Here is a 17,253-nt window from a genome sequence, read left to right as displayed (position 1 = left end):
GCGTTCGCACAAGCAGCACGCCAGAGGCAATGGGGAAGCATACAGGTTTCCTCCCCTATCCTACGATGGCTGAGGTAATGTTGTTTCAACCCACCAGCAAAAGCGACACCATCACGACGAAAGACATGTCTAGCTGCATCCTATCATAGCCAACGAAGCTGGTAGGCCTGTGAAACATGCCAAATATCTAGGCCACCAAGTACAGGCCAGTTCAAGCAAGCGATGGTGTCCATGCGAGTGACGTTCCGGATTCAGTGGTCGTTCACATCGCCGATAAGGAGGATATCTTCGCTACCACTCATTACTTGCATAAGCTTGGAAGCTGTTGGAACAGCTAGCTCCATACAATATCCATCCTCGACTACTGCATTTCGCTTCCGCGTCTTGCTAACTTCTCTCCTACCTCTTCTGGAAAACTTCAAGCATTGCCAAGGGTCCGCCAGGGCTTTTCCTTTATTATATTTACTACCGGCATTGATTGCCAGTACATTCTGTTGCAGTATAATTCGTTGTGTCTGAAGCCACCTGTTTGAAGCTTCTACCGAGCCTCTGCCGCCGACTTCTGCTGGGGATATATATATATATATATATAAAACGTGCTCTTTGCTTTAGAAACTCTTACTCTCAGTCTCGATGAACAACCCCACGCACGACTAATGGAGAAATGTAACCGCGTCGGCTTTATCTATGCCGAGACTCGGAGCTGTGTCTATCTGCGAGCAATGATTGGATGTCCTCGCATCTCTTATCGCCTGCATCTACGCGGTTTCGCTGGGCAGCGATAGACGAGTCTGATCACTGACTCGGCTGCGCACTGTATGGAAAAGGCCATGGCGACCAGCGAAAGGTTTGAACAAGGCTGAGTTGCTGTTCCGTCTCCCAACGCAATTACGACAGTGATCGCGCTTCTATTTCCACACACTGGCAAAAGATGTCAGTGTCATCCTTGTCTGATCCATGACCTCCACCGACTCCTCTCCTCAGAGCGCAGGCCTGAAGCGAGCATATCAACCTGACGAATTCTCCAATCAACCGGACGCTTCTTCTTCGACCAACTCTCCTCCTCACAATTCCTCCTCGGCAACATCGGCCTTCAGAAACGTTTCTGCCTGCAACCGCTGCCGCGTGCGCAAGAACAAATGCGATCAGAGGCTACCGGCATGTAGCACTTGCGAAAAAGCCAACGTCCGATGTGTGGGCTATGATCCCATTATCAAGCGGGAAATTCCTCGTAGCTATGTCTACTACCTCGAGACACGCCTGGTTTACTTCGAGCAACTGCTCAAGTCAAATGGCATATCTTTCAACATGGCGGACGTCTACGGCGCAGAGTCCAAAGAGCTGGGCGATAGTGGACAGTCGCCCGCCAGCACAAAAACATCATGGCCAGGGCCACAATCGCCCGGGAGTGTAACGCCTCAAGGCAGCAAACAGGACGATTGGGAGAAGAAGCAAGAAGATGCTGATAAGCTCAACAAGCTGGTCTCCAACATCGGCATGGTCTCAGTACAAGGCGCTTCAGATGCGCGATACCTAGGTTCAACCTCTGGCATATCGTTCGCTCGAGTAGTGTTGGCTGCGGTCAAGAGTTCAGTGTCAAGTAATAACTCTGAGCGTGCTGGGCCCAAGCCAAGTCGACCAATCTCCAATGTTGCCGGTCCAGGTGATGGCTCCATGAGAGATTCGTACTTTGGATTACAGAGCAAGCCTACCTTCAAGGAAGCTCCTTTTCCGGATCGCGAATTAGGTGCAAGGCTGGTAAATCTGTATTTCGAGCATGCTAACCCTCAAATCCCCGTGCTCCATCGAGGTCTATTCATGGAACTTTTCGACCGAGCCTACTCCATCGAGCCTTCCAAACGAACAAGTCGCGAGCTGTACTTGCTGTACATAGTCTTCGCGATTGGCGCTGGCATCATCTGGGGCTCTTCTGATCCACAGCCAAACTCACAATCGAACGACTATTCCTCGAAGAGACCTCGACTGGCAAATCAGCAAGCCCAGCCCGAAGAATATCATGCTTCAGCCATAGTCAATCTCGGGTCAGTCCTCGGTGCCAGCTCGTCGGTAGAAGCACCAGAACGTTCGAATGGCGACCTTGAAGAGCTTCAGGCTGTTTTGCTGTTATGCGGGTTTGCCCTGCTCCGACCAGTAGCCCCTGGGTTGTGGTATATTGTGGGTGTTGCCATGAGACTGGCCGTGGATCTCGGTCTACATCACGAAGATGGATCTGATCTGGACGGCGGCGATACCAGTGATGGCAAAAAACCTGTTGACGCAACGGAAAAAGGCCGAAGAGCATGGATTCGCGACTTGCGCAGACGGCTATGGTGGTGCACCTACACCTTCGACCGCTTGGTCAGTACGTGCGTGGGCCGCCCATTTGGCATCACGGATCAGGTCGTCACGACCGAGTTCCCATCGTTGCTGGATGATAAGTACATCAAACCGGGTGGGTTTTTGCGGCCACAGTCTTCATATGAACCGACCTACAAACGTGTCGCACATCACTATTTCCGACTGAGGTTATTACAGTCGGAAATTCTGCAGGTGCTTCAATACCAACAAGCACAGCAGGCGCGTCTCAATGGGACCAATCGAAACAATCAGTTCATGCATACTAAGTTGCCGTCACCATTTATGAGCAAGTTCGACTCATTTCGTTCCTGGCGACGAGATATCGACCAGCGCTTATATGAGTGGAAAGAGTCAGCTCCTGCCCCCTCAGAAACTGGTGTGGGCTTTTCTATCCAATTTCTAGAGCTGAACTACTGGCAAGCGGTGATCATGCTCTACCGGCAAAGTCTTAGTGTTCCTGCACCGCTGGCGAATGAGTTCAGCCCAACGGAAGATGTGTCCAGTCCGTCGAGTCTGCGAATAGAGGAGAAAGAAGATGAAGATCTTGTCTTTTTGAAATGTGCAGAGGCTGGTCAGAAGACGCTGAAGCTATACCGGCAGCTTCACAGGCTACGGCTTGTAAATTACACCTATCTTGCAACGCACCATCTATTCATGGCTGGCATCTCTTTTCTATACGCGGTTTGGCATTCGCCGGCAGTCCGCGCCAGACTGGTAAGCGCAGCGCCTGTCTCATATCATCTTTCTCTGACATATCGCAGACTCTCGATGACTTCGATTTCACTGTCCTAGCCGCAACGTCTGTCCTGGGTGATCTAATGGAGAAATGTCCTCCAGCAGAAGCATGCCACGACGCCTTTGAACGAATGAGCAAAGCTACCGTCCAGATGTGCATGTCTACGCCAGGTTTTGGGTTTTCTGCGGAACACGAAGAACCTCGACACCAACTTTCCCGACAATCAAGCAGGCAGAGCAACCCCATGCCGATGCAGATCGATTCTTATGCACAACAGCGCATCGCGCCCAAACCAATCATGAAGCGTCCACCACCGAAATTCGACATGGATCTTAGGGAGCTCTTCCCAGAAGATCTCGAACCCAGTTCTCGACCGTCTCAATCCTTTCCTCAACCCTTGCAAGGTCTACAGCGGCAACAGCAGCAACCACAATCCACCTATACCCAGCAGTCCATGCAGTCGCATTCGACGCAACAATCACCACTCCAACCACATATCTCTCCTGCGTCAAGCATTAACAACCAGATCAATACGGGTTTAGGTATGGGTCAGCAGCAGACTATGGACAACAGCTCGCTTCTTTACAACCAGAGCCCGCCGAACCCTCAACAACCGTATTACATGCAAAACAGCTATAATCCGGACTTCATGTCGTCTTTACCTGGCATGGACTTTCTGAACACTGCCACTTCCGAAGAGGATGACTTCAAGTTCGATGCCGGCGGCCTGGATCTAGGCTTTGGAATGGGTCTAGATTATAAACATGACTGGAGCGATGGCCAACAGTATGATCTGTTTGACGGATTCTTCTTCGGCAATGGCATCGGTGGGAATGGGAACGGTAGCGGGGGTGCTAATGGCAATGGGAATGGGAATCTAGGAGGTGGTGTTCTGTAACGATACCCAGGAGCGTTTTTGAGTCCAGTCTTGTATTTGGAATGGCCTTGCCTCGAGAGGAGGTGAAATGGGTAGTAAACACGATTGGAAAGAAGAGGATAATGAAGCTGATGATGATCAGAATCATGAGGAATCAATGAAGATAGAGCATATGGCACCAGATGACCAAATCATATATGCCATGACTGGAGATATCAGGTACATGCATCCAGCTTTGGTCACATCTACATGTCTCCAAGATCAGAGTAGTTGCAAGGTGTCCACTCCGCAACCTCGCTGCATGAAGATGAAATATTGGAGTACCTTTCCTTATCTTCTTTGGGTATCTGCTCGCGCGCTTCCTCCGCTTGAAAGTGGTCGTCATGTCGTCAAAAGAGGCACAAAAGGAGCCGCATTTTATCCAAATCCTTCAAATTCATCGTCGTCATTTTTGGCGTTCAATTGTTGTTGGTGCCGAATCGCTTCCACCATCCTCGCCGTCTCTGCTTCGCGCTCCTTTTCGGAGTCGGTCATCTTCGCAACGCGCTCATAGTCGCGTTTAGCAGCTTTCTTCGAGCGCTTGACCTCTTTGTGGGCCTTGTGTTCGATCTTGTCGGACCACGCCACTGTGGCTTCTCGCTTCTTTCGCAGCGGCTGTATATCCTTCGGACCTTCTCGAAGTTCCTGTTTGCGCTGCTTTTCTCGCTGCTTGTCCTTGTAGCTATAATTATCCCAATCCATAGTGCGTGCCTTGTAGGTGCTTCGATCCCAAGTCTTGAGTTCGGGCATCTTGGGCATTTTCAGCAGTCCCCAGGCCGATGCATGGTCGGCCCAGTCTATGTCTGCGACCCGGAAGATCGACGACGCTTGATGCTTGGAGTAGCTTCGGACCCAGCTGACGAATGCTTTTTGAGCCTTTTCGTGCAGAAGTCGGTCTTTTAGGACGACATCTTGGAACGCTTGTTCGGTGGCGGTGCATTCCTCTTGGGTTACGGAAATGTCTGGGTTGGTCAACAGCTCGATCGGCGTTTGCCTGACATTGAGGAATGATACGTAGTCTTCTTCGCGGCCTGGAAGGAGGAAGACGACGCTGAGACCCTTTCGCCCTGCTCGACCTGCTCTTCCGCAGCGGTGGAGGAAGACCTTTGGATCGGACGGTGGATCGATCTGTACCACCAAATCCACTGATGGAATGTCTAATCCTCGTGCTGCAACATCTGTTGTGAGCAAGATTGCTGGAGAAGCTGAGTTCGTGAACCGAATAAAATTCTTCTGCCGGACGTTTGATGGGTGCTTGCCATGGAGTGGCACAAGTACAGCTTCGGATGGAAGAATGGTCGGTAGTAGAGCCTGGAAATAGTCCACCGCAGCACACGTAGACAGATAAACAATAGTCCGTAGAGGCAGAGTGTCTAGTCCTCCTAGAAGAGCCACCAACGCCGGAAACCTCTGAGACGCTGGAGTGACCGCATAGGTCATCCTGAGACTCGCGGGTGTACGCTTGTCCTCGACGCCATTTGCACCTTTTACTTTGACCGCTATTTTGACAGGGTTCCGTAGTCCAACTCGAATGATCTGGTCGACGGCTTCGCTGACACTGGCGCTAAATAGTCCTGTACGGCGTTGTTTGGGTAGGTGGTTCAAAATCTTGGTAAGATCATCTTTGAAGCCTAAGTCCAGCAAGCGATCTGCCTCGTCGAGCACGAGTACCTCAAAAGACGACTGGGGACAATGTACATATGGTGAGGACAGGATTTCGAGCAGACGGCCGGGCGTCGAGACTAATAAGTTCGGAGACGTCTTGAGAAATGTACTCAAATCCTGCGCAGGGGTTGTGGAGCCTCCGAGAAGAAGTTGAGGAGTGATCTTAGGAGTTGAGGGAGGAAAGGTCTCGGTTTGATCATCGGTAACTGCGTCCTCTGGTATAAGGATGGCCTTGCGTGTCGCCGCAGAGGGTGGGTGAAAGTCCAGTAACGAGATCAACACGTTGAAGATCTGCGACGCCAGTTCCCTGGTGGGTGAGATGATAATGGCACCAACATGATGCTTCTGGATGGGCTCTTCCAACCGCAGTAATCGTTCAATTACTGGTATGATAAATGCCAACGTCTTTCCACTTCCTGTGACAGCCTCAACCACGACATCTTTATGACCCATGAATAGAGGAATGGTAGAGGCTTGAACGGGTGTCATGCGGGGAAAGTTCATGGAGGAAGTGGCTTCGAGGATCCATGGTGAGAGAGGCGGGTTGAGAGACTCCCAAGCACGGGACGACGACGACGGCGTCGCCTTTGACGGACGGTTTCCTCTGTCTGGAGCCATGTCTGCGGCAATGGTAGGATCTTGACGTGTAGAAGAATCTGTGCAATTGTGTCGCAGGCAAAAAATGTCGACGGAGGTTCTTCGGCTAAACTGATAATTGTTATCAGACAGGATGGATGCTGCTTTAAAGGGTCCTGAAGTGTGTTGCTGTTGGTATGGACGCGTCTGTGGCCGCTTTTCCACATCTCGGTATTGATAAGCGAATGGGCCACACTACAATTTACTGTGGAGGAAGCCGGAGACGGCGGCTTTGGACAAAATAATGTAATCCTTGCCATGTGCCAATCCGCGTCAACTGCCAGTGTTAAACTTCTTTTACCAAGGCACAAGTCACAAGTCACAAGTCACACCGGCGATACATCATCTTTCATCACGCGTCATACTGTCTGTCAATATCTTGAATACTTGAGCAGGCAGAGAACCAAATTACGAGGCTCTCTGCGGCAATCTCTCTCAACATGCTGTGGAATTAACTCGAGCACGCGTCCCCTTCCCAAACCGCAGGTTGCGGCCTAATCCGGGCACCAATTCTTCCTCCTTTCCTTGAGCGCTATCAGAGACTCTTCCACCCTCGTCAGCCTCTCGGCTGGCTTGAAGTCCTTCAGATGTCTTACCAGGGTCCCATCCCAGGGACGCCGAGAGTGATTTCGCCCTCTCCCACCCCATCCGAGACCTCCGAGCGTCAAGACTCCTATTTTGCGCCGGTCACGCGATCTGCTGCCAGAACACAGCGAACGAGATCTCCGCAACCAGAACCTATCCATGAAGAGAAGGATGGCTCCAGCTCAGACTCCAGCCTGGAAAAACGTGCTAGGACACGATCAAGGAGTCCGATTCTTTCTGCCGCGACTTACATGAACGGTACTGCCGGTGCAGGCTCAAAGAAGCGCCGTATCAGCGGCCTCACCCCCAGGTCAGCCGTCGCAAAATCGGAGCCATTGACGAATGGTGATATTCCGGCAGAGTCGAATGGCCATCTCTCTCCTTATGACCGTGTGAAGAAATCCTGGCGCGAATTCTCCCGGTCACCATCACCTTTGGGTCTCATTCCCCTACACCGACATTACCGAACTCTCATTCACAAGCACGAAATTCCGAGAAAAGTACTTCATGTCTCAATCGGCTTCTTCACGCTCAAATATTACGCTGATGGCGTCCAGGCGACCTCGATAACTCCATGGCTGCTTGGTTCTCTTGCCATCATAGGCCCTACCGACATCCTCCGACACCATTCCGACCGCTTCAATCGTTTCTACATCAGAGTGCTGGGCGCATTGATGCGTGAGACGGAAGTGGACGGCTACAATGGTGTAATATTTTACCTAGTGGGTGCCTATATCGCATTGCAATTCTTTCCCAAGGACATTGGAACGATATCCATTCTATTATTGTCCTGGTGCGACACAGCGGCAAGCACTTTCGGTCGGCTCTATGGACGCTATACAATCCGACTTCGACGAGGAAAATCTTTGGCTGGCTCCTTAGCTGCTTTCGTTACAGGAGCACTTGTTGCGCTCGTTTTCTGGGGCTATGTCGCACCCCGGACTGGTCCTTTTCCGAATGACCCACCAAATGCCTACATGTTTCACCACCGCCTTTCTTTGCCAGGTCAGGTCAAGGAACTCCTTGGCTGGCGACCCAGCAATGGTGTGATCAGCGGCAACACGGCACTGGCTGTTATGAGTGTCTGTACGGGTCTCATTGCCAGTCTGTCCGAATTGATAGATGTATGGGGGTTGGATGATAACCTGACGATACCGGTCCTGAGCAGTGCCGGGCTTTGGGTGTTTTTGAAGGTTTTCGCTTGATCGGAACATCTTGTTCTGCTCTCCTACGGATTTGTTGCATTTTGTTAACGAAGTGATGTCTCCTGAATTGTTGTTCTAGCTAAGTGGACATACCACTATCGATACTTTAATGAGTTACTCCAAAAGGAGAAGACCTCTTTCACTTTCCATCCTTCCCTTCCGACAAAACATGCATCAACAGGCTCAATGAATGCGGACGAAAGCGAGAATGATCACATAGACGCCGCCTCGTATCCACAAATCTTTCTTGTCTGAAGGTGACTTTATGTCATCTGTGGCTGTGCGGGTTCCGCCGCCTCCTGACTCTTCAGCCTTGCGCGATGCAAATCTGTCTACCGGACGAAAGATGCCTTGAAGGCGGCTTCTCCCACTGTTTCTGCTCGTCTGTTTACGCCACGTCTTTCATGCAGGTTTTGTGTCTCCGTCGGGCGGGGTATCAGGATGATAGCCGACGATCCTTGCTCTCTCCCGGCACGATACATCAACACGACTCCAAACATGCGGAGTCGGAAGCGCCAAAAAGTCTCCAACATAACGTTCTGTGGGACTGTTTTCACTTCTAACATACACCCACAGTTATACAGCGGTAAGTTTTCAGATCATCTGCCAGTGTGCAAAGCAACCGACATGCCTCCAACTCAATTCCAGTCAGCGATCATGTCAAGAGCAAGTATACGCCTCTTCCGCCGAGTCCAGGTCACACGCTTCCTGAGGGCAGTGAGGACAATCTCCTCGTCCAGCGCAACATCAGCATCCATCACTTCCGACACCATCGCCAACAAGACTCAACAACCACCCCAGGAATTCACATACGGCGCCTACCAAAAAGTCGGCGGCCCCTCCGCCCAACCCGTGCACACAATCCGCATCCCTAAATTTGAAAGTCTTGAAGCTGAACGCGCATTTCGCAAACTCCACCACGCCGCAGCTCTAAGGTGGCTCGGGTACAACGGGTACAACAACGAAGGCGCAGGAGGACACGTCACGGTCCGCGACCCCATTCTGACCGACCACTTCTGGATCAACCCGCACGGCAAATCCTTCAGCCACATGCGACCCGAAGATCTTGTGTTGGTAAGTAAAGGCGGCGAAGTCAAGGAAGGAGGCAACATGCACTCGATCAATCCTGCCGGCTACGTGATTCACGCTGCCGTCCATGAAGCCAGGCCGGACGTTGTTGCGGCGGTACATTGCCACAGTGTACCGAGTAAAGCGTTTAGCGCGATGGGATGTAAACTTGAGCCGATCAATCAGGATGCTTGCAGGTCTGTTACTCCATATCAAAGAAGCACGCATGTGTACATGGGTAGAATATGCACACCTCGCTAACGCTCGTCCCGAAAGGTTCTACAACGATCACAGCATCTACGAAGGATTCGGCGGGATAGCATTCAAAGCCGATGAAGGAGTCCACATCGCGCAAGCACTTGGCAATACTAAGGGCGTGATCCTCCAGAACCATGGACATCTTACGGTGGCTAAGACCGTGGATGGTGCGGCATTCTTGTTCGGCGCAATGGATAGATGTATTCAGGTTTGTCTACCCCCTTCAGTGCCTCAATGGTATTACGGTGCGCGCGTGTGTGTGTACTGATTGATATGGTGTGGCAGGCTCAATTACTCGCGGATGCAGCGTGCGCAGGACGAGGAACCTCAACGATCAAGGTTGGGCGTGAGGAGGCGGAATACACGAGGAATACGTATAATGATGAGATGGTGTATATCATGTTTCAGTCTGCGTGAGTCACCCGTCCTAACTATGGAGGTTTTGTTTTCCTCTGTGTGATGTGCTGATTGTCCTTCAACAGCTTCGAAGATGTGGTGAGGGCATCGAACGGGGAGCTCCCGATGCATGTTCAGGGTGAGATACCGAGACAGTGAGGTTGTGATGCCTAGCTGGTAGAGGTTTGGATGCATGCCAAGTTTGTTTTCAGCAGAAGCACATGAGCCAACGAAACAGTTTATTGTATCTCACTAAGGAGTTGTGGGGCGCTTTTGGGATCGAGCAGGATGTGCTCTCCATCAGAACTGATCTATGATTGATGTCAAAGAGGAAACCAGATTCTTCCCTGTCCGCCCGGGACACCAAGTTCAGCAGTCTTCTCACCAAACGCGCTGATCGCAGCAACACCCAATGTCTGATTCTTCTGCTCGCCGTCACTCTCAATCTCGAGGACCATGCTATCAGCCCCGGCGGGCAGCGGCACAATCACGGTCCCCGAAGTACCTACTGGCGTGTCCCATGTCATCCTCACACCCTGATTTTCTAGCACCCACTTCGCACTAAACTTGCCCAAGATTGTCGTGAATCCTCCCTCCGCAAAAGTCAGGTCTCCCAGCTGCGGCGCCAAACTCCACTCACCGCCCGCCGGACTCTGCACGTCCAGACCCAGCACGTAATGCGTGAGGGCGGACGTCGGACCAGAACTCCAGCCGTGTGAATGACTCACGTAGCCCTCATCGTAGTCGTACCCACGGTCGGAGCGGTAACTGAAGCTTCCATTGTACAAGTAGCCTTCGAGCAGAGTCGACTCTGTAGAGTTGGGATTGTTGATGATCCATCCCCATGTCGTGCGAAGAAGTTCTAAAGCACGAGCAGTATCGCGTACTGTAAGACGGCCGAGCAGCTCGAAACTGGAGATGAATGGAGAAATATTGTATGGCAGCTCAGGCGTGACAGGTCCAATGGGTGTCCAGTTCTGTGTCAGGGATGTTGCGATGCCTGGAACGTCCGATGTTGGTGCAACTCCGAAGAGGAGGGACATGCTGTTCGCGTCCTGAGGGTGGAGAGTGGTAGATGTATCGTTATCTTTATAAGCGTTGGCTGTGTTGTCGTAGGTCCGACTATTGATGGCGCTGGACAGAGCGGTTGCAGTGCTGGTCCAGCTCTCTGTGAGGTCGACGTCACCAAGCCAAGTGGCAAGCTTGCTGCCCGTGGTCAATGTCTGATACAGGATCATATTCGCCTCGGTGTTGTGGAAGCCTTGCTGCCACCGCGCCCAGTCTCGGGTTCCGGTAACGTTCATGAGACCTGAACTGTCAATCTTGTCAACCACAAATTGCATGGCGTGTTGGTATTGCTCCCAGAGAGGCATCAACCAAGCCGTATCATTTGTATAAAGCACATAATTGTACGTTCCGATCATAGTCCACATGTGGTATGTATCACTGCCTGTCTGGCTAAGCGGTGGGCCAGATTCGTCGAAGGCGCCTGTCGTCATATTCTGATAGTTGTACATGACTTGAAGGGCATTACGGACCGACTCGAGGTCGCCGGTCGATACGAATGTGGAGGGTACCGCAATTCCCATGTCTCCCGGCCAGACTGCTCGATCCCTCTTGGCGCCGTCGACGATGACAGTGTTCCCTGGTGACAGCGTTGCATTATTCGCCCAGCCATAGACCAGCATGGGCACTTGACGACCGGTATTCGTGGGGACTGAATTGCTCTGCAAGGTGTAAGCACCTGCATACCAGATTCGGTTGAGTAATTCGTCGCTGCTGTGGAAATAGCCCTGGTAAGCACGGAGGTTTGACCAGGTAGGCTGGAAGTCAAGTTCAACCGTGATGTTGAAGGCGGAAAAAGCAGTCGTGCTGGTGTTTGTAGCAAGCCACAGGGTCATGTAACGGAAGCCACCTCGGAGCCGCTCGTCTGGCATGACATACTGGCCAGGGCCTTGAGTCAGAGTAGCGTTGAGCCAAAGGTCGGCACCAGTGAAGAGACCATTTGAGGAATCGGACGTGTAGCCCACGAAGTTCTTCGCTTCGGTGAGCGCAACTCCCAACGTGCCAGTGCCGGTGCTGTTGTAGCTGAAGCGCACGATACCTCCAACCTCTTTACCAAAGTTGTAGGTGACGAGTGATCCATTGCCGCTGATTGTTTGCGTTTGAGAGTAGGGTACCGAACTCAGGGCTGGCCATAGCAAGGCAGAGACGGGAGAAATAGTCCGTGTTGTTGGCGCGTAGTTGTTGTTGTCCCATATACCTGGAAAGGAGGCCTCCGCAGGGCCATCACATGTGAGATTCCTCCAGCACTGGCCCGTGGCAGAACCTGTCAGGCATAGAAGCATAAACGTTGACAGTGGCGACATTGTCTAGGGTAAAGCTGTCAGTCCTAACAGGCCGACAAGACCATACTTTCTTTACCCAGGTTGACCTTCAAAATTCAACGTCGCCACATTTATGCACATTAGCCATCACCGCAATTTCACCTAATTGAGCGGCGTGCGGTCGTTCACCACCGCGCTGGATTGGTTACATCAATAGTTCGGCGCATCTTCGTCCGAGGGTCACTTGCTTAGTTCGTCATTGCCCTGCGTCACATTGCAGGAAAACATGGAGTCAAGCTTTGCGGAGAAGACATCCTACTTGACATCCTTGCGGGGGATTCTGCAGATCATCAGCAAGGGTAATGGATAAATTCTGTTCAGGAAGGTCGGGATGAAGCTCTACCGATGATGTACGACCTGGTGGACGAGGGGTGATGGAGATAAAGTCGCGTGGTGGGCAAGATGAAAGCGCCCATCGCTTCTCATAACTCTCGAACAACAATTGTGATGAACATGTTGAAACTCCTGCTACTTATTGTTTGCGTCCTGCCCTTCCTTGCAGAAGGAGTGAAACCACGAGCACCATCTGCGGCAGGGCGAGCCACATGCACTGTCATTGCGAAAGGTGGTCAACAAGACGACACCCCACAGATCCTGAAAGCATTCGAGAGTTGCGGCCATGGAGGCTTGATTGACTTCCCTGAGAACCAGACGTACTGGATCGCAAGTCGATTGAACCCTGTTGTCAACGATGTCATGATCGAATGGCGCGGATTATGGCAGTATTCTGACAATCTGACATACTGGAGGAATAACTCCTATCCGATCACGTTTCAAAATCACCACGCGGGGTTCATCTTGACGGGTGACGGTATTCACATCAACGGTTATGGTACTGGAGGAGTCAGTAAGTCTTTGATACAACAAGCCCCAGAGAAATGTCGTACAGCAAGCAGGACGCCTTGCCATTCCCGAGGTTCGCTTTGAGTGTGTGGCTTCATGGACTGACAAGTGTGCAACAACAATAGATGGCAATGGCGACGTGTGGTACTCCGAGGAAAAAAACGTTACTCGGCCTGGGAGGCCGATGCCGTTCGTCCTGTGGAACGTCTCTGATGTGACCATCAGTCAATTCTTCATAAAGCAACCTCAGCTGTGGTCGTTCAACATCATGAATGGCACAGATATCGCAATCGATCAACTTTACTGCAATGCAACGGCGACAAAAGCACCGTGGGGTTCCAACTGGGTGCAGAACACCGACGGGTTTGACACCATGGACGTCAAGAACGTATATCTGACCAATTTCGTGTATCAAGGTGGAGACGTACTGTTACCTCTTGCTGGTTTTCGAGTTGTGCGCTGACAATGGCAGGATTGTGTAGCTATCAAGCCCAGGAGCTACGGCGTCACTATATCGAACGTGACCTGCCGAGGAGGTAATGGTATTGCCATTGGCAGTCTTGGACAATACCTGGAAGACTCTTCAGTCGAAAATGTCATGGTCGATGATGTTAAGATCGTTCGGTATAACGAAGACATGGAGAATGGTGCATACATCAAGACCTGGATAGGAGAGCAGGCACCACAGTCGAGTTATGAGAGTGCCGGGCTTTCCAATGGAGGAGGATGGGGTAACGTGCGCAACATTCTGTTCAGCAACTTTGACGTTGGAGGAGCAAACCTAGCGGCAGCCATCACACAAGATAGTGGTGATAACGGTAGCTTCGCAGGCACCTCAAATATGCTGGTGAGTATCCTATGCTGATCGAAATATGTGCTGCTGACAAAATGTCAGGTGTCGAATATCGCCTTCGTAAATTTCACGGGTTGGACCAACACTTCAGCAGCGAAGTCTCCAAGGACCATCGACATTTCTTGCTCCAACCGAAATCCATGCTATAACATTGATTTTGGCAACTTCACGGTTACCACTGCCATCAATAGCTCGACGAATGGGACCACGACTTGCGAATATGTTGCAACTGGAGGCGTTCATGGGGAGAATTGTACTTCGCCGTGAACAAGTAGGATGCTGAGCGATGAGCACCAATGCTTGGGATTTTGCATGACGAGGAATCCAGTCGCGGATGAGTGCCCAGCACCAGAATGGGAGAATACGTGGATTGATGAAGCATCATGAGAGGAAATGATGAAGGCACAGCTGGGGGAAGATAATGTAGTAATTTGGAAGTCGCCTACTATGACGGTATGATCTCACACTTAAAAAACATAATCAGGCTTGACTTGGCGAACACCTCACAGTTTAACAGTACCTATCTACTAATATCAAATACTTCGACCACACTGGAAAAACTCCTGGATCAGGGTTAATGAGCGCTGCTCTAGTCCAGTCGTACTCCATTCCAGACTAACGATCAGGGTAAAGACGTTTTCATAAGTCATGTTGGAATTGCCGATGTCCGGCACCTGCTGGCCCGCCGAGGGGAGGGAGAGCAGAGGTGCGAAACACCAAGCACGAAAGATTGGCTCCATGATTATAGCACATTCCCCCTCTGCTCGGTCAACTTCACGAGCTTTCAGACTTCATATAGCAGGCAGTGATTCCAGGGACTTGATTGAGAGACATCATGTCGCAAAGGCGCTATCACGGTGAGTTTCCGAGTTCGGTGGAAGAATGAAAATGCCATCATGGATACCACTTTTCAGCCTCGCCATCAAGCTAACACTTCCGAGTATTCGGCTCAAGGGCTCTTGCTTGGTAATGGCCATCCCTTTTCTTTGACGCAGTTAATGGTCAATCTCCGAAGGGGAAATTTCTTCCTCGATCTTCAAGATCATCCGAGACTAAGTATAAAGAAGAAGGCTACCCATTGGGAAAAATCCTACGATAGAACCCTTGTAGCGACAGACCCTATCATCCGGATCTCACCACTCTTCTCAAAGCACCAGAACGCAAGTTCACGCTATGGGGGAATTCAGAGCTGAGGCTGAGGATGGCTATCACAACCATGAGCCTTCCAGAGACTCAAGTCCACCAGATGCTGCGGTCAAGCTTGAGAAAGATGTAGAAGGTGGCGTTCCAGTCGAGACTCTAGACGAGTCTACGGACCAGTATTATCACGGCAAGCGTCTCGCCATTGTGGTGCTCTCTCTCATGCTCTGTACCTTCTTGGTAGCTCTGGACAATGTCAGTGATCGCACCCACTACGAGCCCCATTCGAGCTAACATCTTTATGCAAGACTATTGTTGCAACAGCAATCCCCAAAATCACCGATGAATTCCACGGTCTCAGCAAAGTTTCATGGTACGGTTCAGCATACTTCATGACGTTCGGTGGTTTCCAGTCGACCTGGGGAAAAGCCTTCAAGTATTTCCCTTTGAAATCCTTCTTCATTGCGGCCATTGCCATTTTTGAACTCGGCAGTCTGCTTTGTGGTGTCGCTCAAGACCCAACAATGCTGATCGTTGGCCGAGCTATCGCGGGATTTGGCGGTGCTGGTGCCACGACAGGCGCCTTTACCATGATCGGCTTTATCGTCGAGCCTCGAATGCGACCTCAGGTCATTGGCGTCAATGGTGGCACCTATGGCATCGCAGCCGTGCTCGGCCCTCTTCTAGGTGGCGTCTTCGCAGACAAGGTCTCATGGCGGTGGTGCTTCTACATCAACCTCCCCGTCGGTGGTTTGGCAGTTGCGATGCTTGTCTTCTTCTTTCACACTCCGAGTCATGCAAAGCCCGTTCAAGCCTCATGGAAAGAAAAGATCTTGCAACTGGACTTGCTTGGTGCGGCGCTCGTCATCGGCCTGATCACCTCATATATCCTGGCACTTCAATACGGAGGCCAGACCATGCCGTGGAAGAGTAGCACAGTGATCGGTCTACTGGTCGGCTCCATCGTCATCACCATAGTCTGGGTCATTTGGGAGATATACCAGGGAGAGCGTGCTATGATCATACCGCGTTTGGTACGTTGTCCCCCCTTTGACTCAAAGATGTTGCTGATGCCGAATATAGTTCAAGCAGCGATTCGTATGGGTCAGCTGCCTTTACCAATTCTTCTTTGCTGGCTCCTACTTCCTGCTCCTTTACTACCTACCAATCTACTTTCAAAGCGTCTTCGGTGTCAGCGCGATCGGGTCCGGCGTCCGCAACCTTCCTCTCATCATAATGCTCATCGTGGGGACCATCAGTCAAGGACCGTTACTAGCGAAGCTGGAATACCCGACGCCTTTTATGCTTGTCGGGGCAGCAATCGGAACACTCAGCTGTGGTTTGTTCTATACACTGGGCGTCGACACTTCTACCGGCAAATGGATTGGCTATCAAATCCTCTGCGGGGTTGCCGTTGGAGGAGCCTTCCAGATCACTGTCATGGTCGTTCAAGTCAATTCCAAAAACGAAGACATGTCTGCTGCCACTGCCATGATTTTTTGTGAGTACCCCCGAAACATCCCCTTTCCACGGATGACCACCTAATAGTGTAGTCTTTCAAATGTTGGGTGGAAGCTTCACCATCACAGCAGCGCAGTCGGCCTTCAACAACAAAATGATCGCCAAGCTGGCGGCTACAGCTCCAGACATCAATCCTGCGACGGTGTTGGCGACGGGTGCTTCTCAGATCCGCGAAGCTTTCACGGCCAGCCAGGTCCCATTGGTGGTAGAGGCCTACATGACTGGTCTCAAAGTCGTATTCGCCATAGCGATCGCTACTTTTGGCATGGCATTTCTGTTGGGCTGTGGCGCAGGAATGAAGAAGCTCCATGTGGAGAATTTGAAGAACGTTGGTGGCGCTGCCTGAAGGAGACGTGACCGAGATGAAAGGTCTTAGTCGACCACGTGGGACCAGGTTGGTGGTCGTTTCTTTACCGGCGACGGCGGGGGAATGCGTGGCGCAGTTGCTGATACAAGGTAGGAGTCATTGGGTCAGCATCCATGCACGTCGATGGGCATTCCGACTGCTTGCACATACATGACATTTCAGGTATATAATAGACAATAGATTCTCTTCGCTCTGCGCCGTGCACGCAACAACTTGCATCGTGGGAGTCTCTCACCAGGTTGCGGTATTCACGAAGAGCACTCCAAACCCAACGCCCTTGACTAACTTCGATCGTCACAACATTGAACATGTGATCATT

General features: G+C 51.3%; 7 protein-coding genes across 7 annotated transcripts; 5 read left to right on the top strand and 2 right to left on the bottom strand.

Moving 5' to 3' along the window:
- The first annotated feature begins 790 nt into the window (after nucleotides 1–790).
- On the top strand, nucleotides 791–4,215 carry EDD37DRAFT_77306 (fungal-specific transcription factor domain-containing protein). The gene is made up of 3 exons (XM_062820271.1): nucleotides 791–3,072; nucleotides 3,120–4,063; nucleotides 4,114–4,215. The coding sequence occupies exons 1-2, from the start codon at nucleotides 958–960 to the stop codon at nucleotides 3,990–3,992; spliced, it is 2,988 nt and encodes a 995-aa protein (XP_062675875.1). The 5' UTR covers nucleotides 791–957; the 3' UTR covers nucleotides 3,993–4,063; nucleotides 4,114–4,215.
- Nucleotides 4,191–6,606, bottom strand: EDD37DRAFT_77253 (ATP-dependent rRNA helicase spb4). Its single transcript, XM_062820270.1, has one exon. The coding sequence runs from the start codon at nucleotides 6,291–6,293 to the stop codon at nucleotides 4,389–4,391; it is 1,905 nt and encodes a 634-aa protein (XP_062675874.1). The 5' UTR covers nucleotides 6,294–6,606; the 3' UTR covers nucleotides 4,191–4,388.
- EDD37DRAFT_618296 (phosphatidate cytidylyltransferase) lies at nucleotides 6,402–8,249 on the top strand. The gene has a single exon (XM_062815795.1). It carries the CDS (start codon nucleotides 6,899–6,901, stop codon nucleotides 8,099–8,101), a length of 1,203 nt encoding a protein of 400 aa, XP_062675873.1. The 5' UTR covers nucleotides 6,402–6,898; the 3' UTR covers nucleotides 8,102–8,249.
- A 701-nt stretch (nucleotides 8,250–8,950) lies between these two features.
- On the top strand, nucleotides 8,951–9,835 carry EDD37DRAFT_542971 (class II aldolase/adducin N-terminal; the record flags this gene model as incomplete). The annotated part of the gene is made up of 3 exons (XM_062813657.1): nucleotides 8,951–9,366; nucleotides 9,446–9,635; nucleotides 9,713–9,835. Coding segments are annotated over 3 exons (729 nt in total), but the record flags the coding sequence as incomplete, so codon positions are not given.
- A 311-nt stretch (nucleotides 9,836–10,146) lies between these two features.
- Nucleotides 10,147–12,171, bottom strand: EDD37DRAFT_557946 (Six-hairpin glycosidase-like protein; the record flags this gene model as incomplete). Its single annotated transcript, XM_062813734.1, has 1 exon — nucleotides 10,147–12,171. The coding sequence occupies one exon, from the start codon at nucleotides 12,169–12,171 to the stop codon at nucleotides 10,147–10,149; it is 2,025 nt and encodes a 674-aa protein (XP_062675871.1).
- A 265-nt stretch (nucleotides 12,172–12,436) lies between these two features.
- On the top strand, nucleotides 12,437–14,173 carry EDD37DRAFT_655693 (putative galacturan 1,4-alpha-galacturonidase C; the record flags this gene model as incomplete). The annotated part of the gene is made up of 5 exons (XM_062818774.1): nucleotides 12,437–12,509; nucleotides 12,746–13,057; nucleotides 13,179–13,477; nucleotides 13,526–13,900; nucleotides 13,949–14,173. The coding sequence occupies 5 exons, from the start codon at nucleotides 12,437–12,439 to the stop codon at nucleotides 14,171–14,173; spliced, it is 1,284 nt and encodes a 427-aa protein (XP_062675870.1).
- A 750-nt stretch (nucleotides 14,174–14,923) lies between these two features.
- Nucleotides 14,924–17,108, top strand: EDD37DRAFT_77212 (major facilitator superfamily domain-containing protein). Its single transcript, XM_062820269.1, has 4 exons — nucleotides 14,924–15,301; nucleotides 15,355–16,080; nucleotides 16,130–16,547; nucleotides 16,600–17,108. The coding sequence occupies exons 1-4, from the start codon at nucleotides 15,080–15,082 to the stop codon at nucleotides 16,911–16,913; spliced, it is 1,680 nt and encodes a 559-aa protein (XP_062675869.1). The 5' UTR covers nucleotides 14,924–15,079; the 3' UTR covers nucleotides 16,914–17,108.
- Nucleotides 17,109–17,253: the final 145 nt, after the last annotated feature.

The sequence above is a fragment of the Exophiala viscosa genome, assembly GCF_022695815.1.
Source record: "Exophiala viscosa unplaced genomic scaffold EDD37scaffold_1, whole genome shotgun sequence".
Taxonomy (NCBI): domain Eukaryota; kingdom Fungi; phylum Ascomycota; class Eurotiomycetes; order Chaetothyriales; family Herpotrichiellaceae; genus Exophiala; species Exophiala viscosa.
This window is presented reverse-complemented; position numbering and strand designations above follow the sequence as displayed.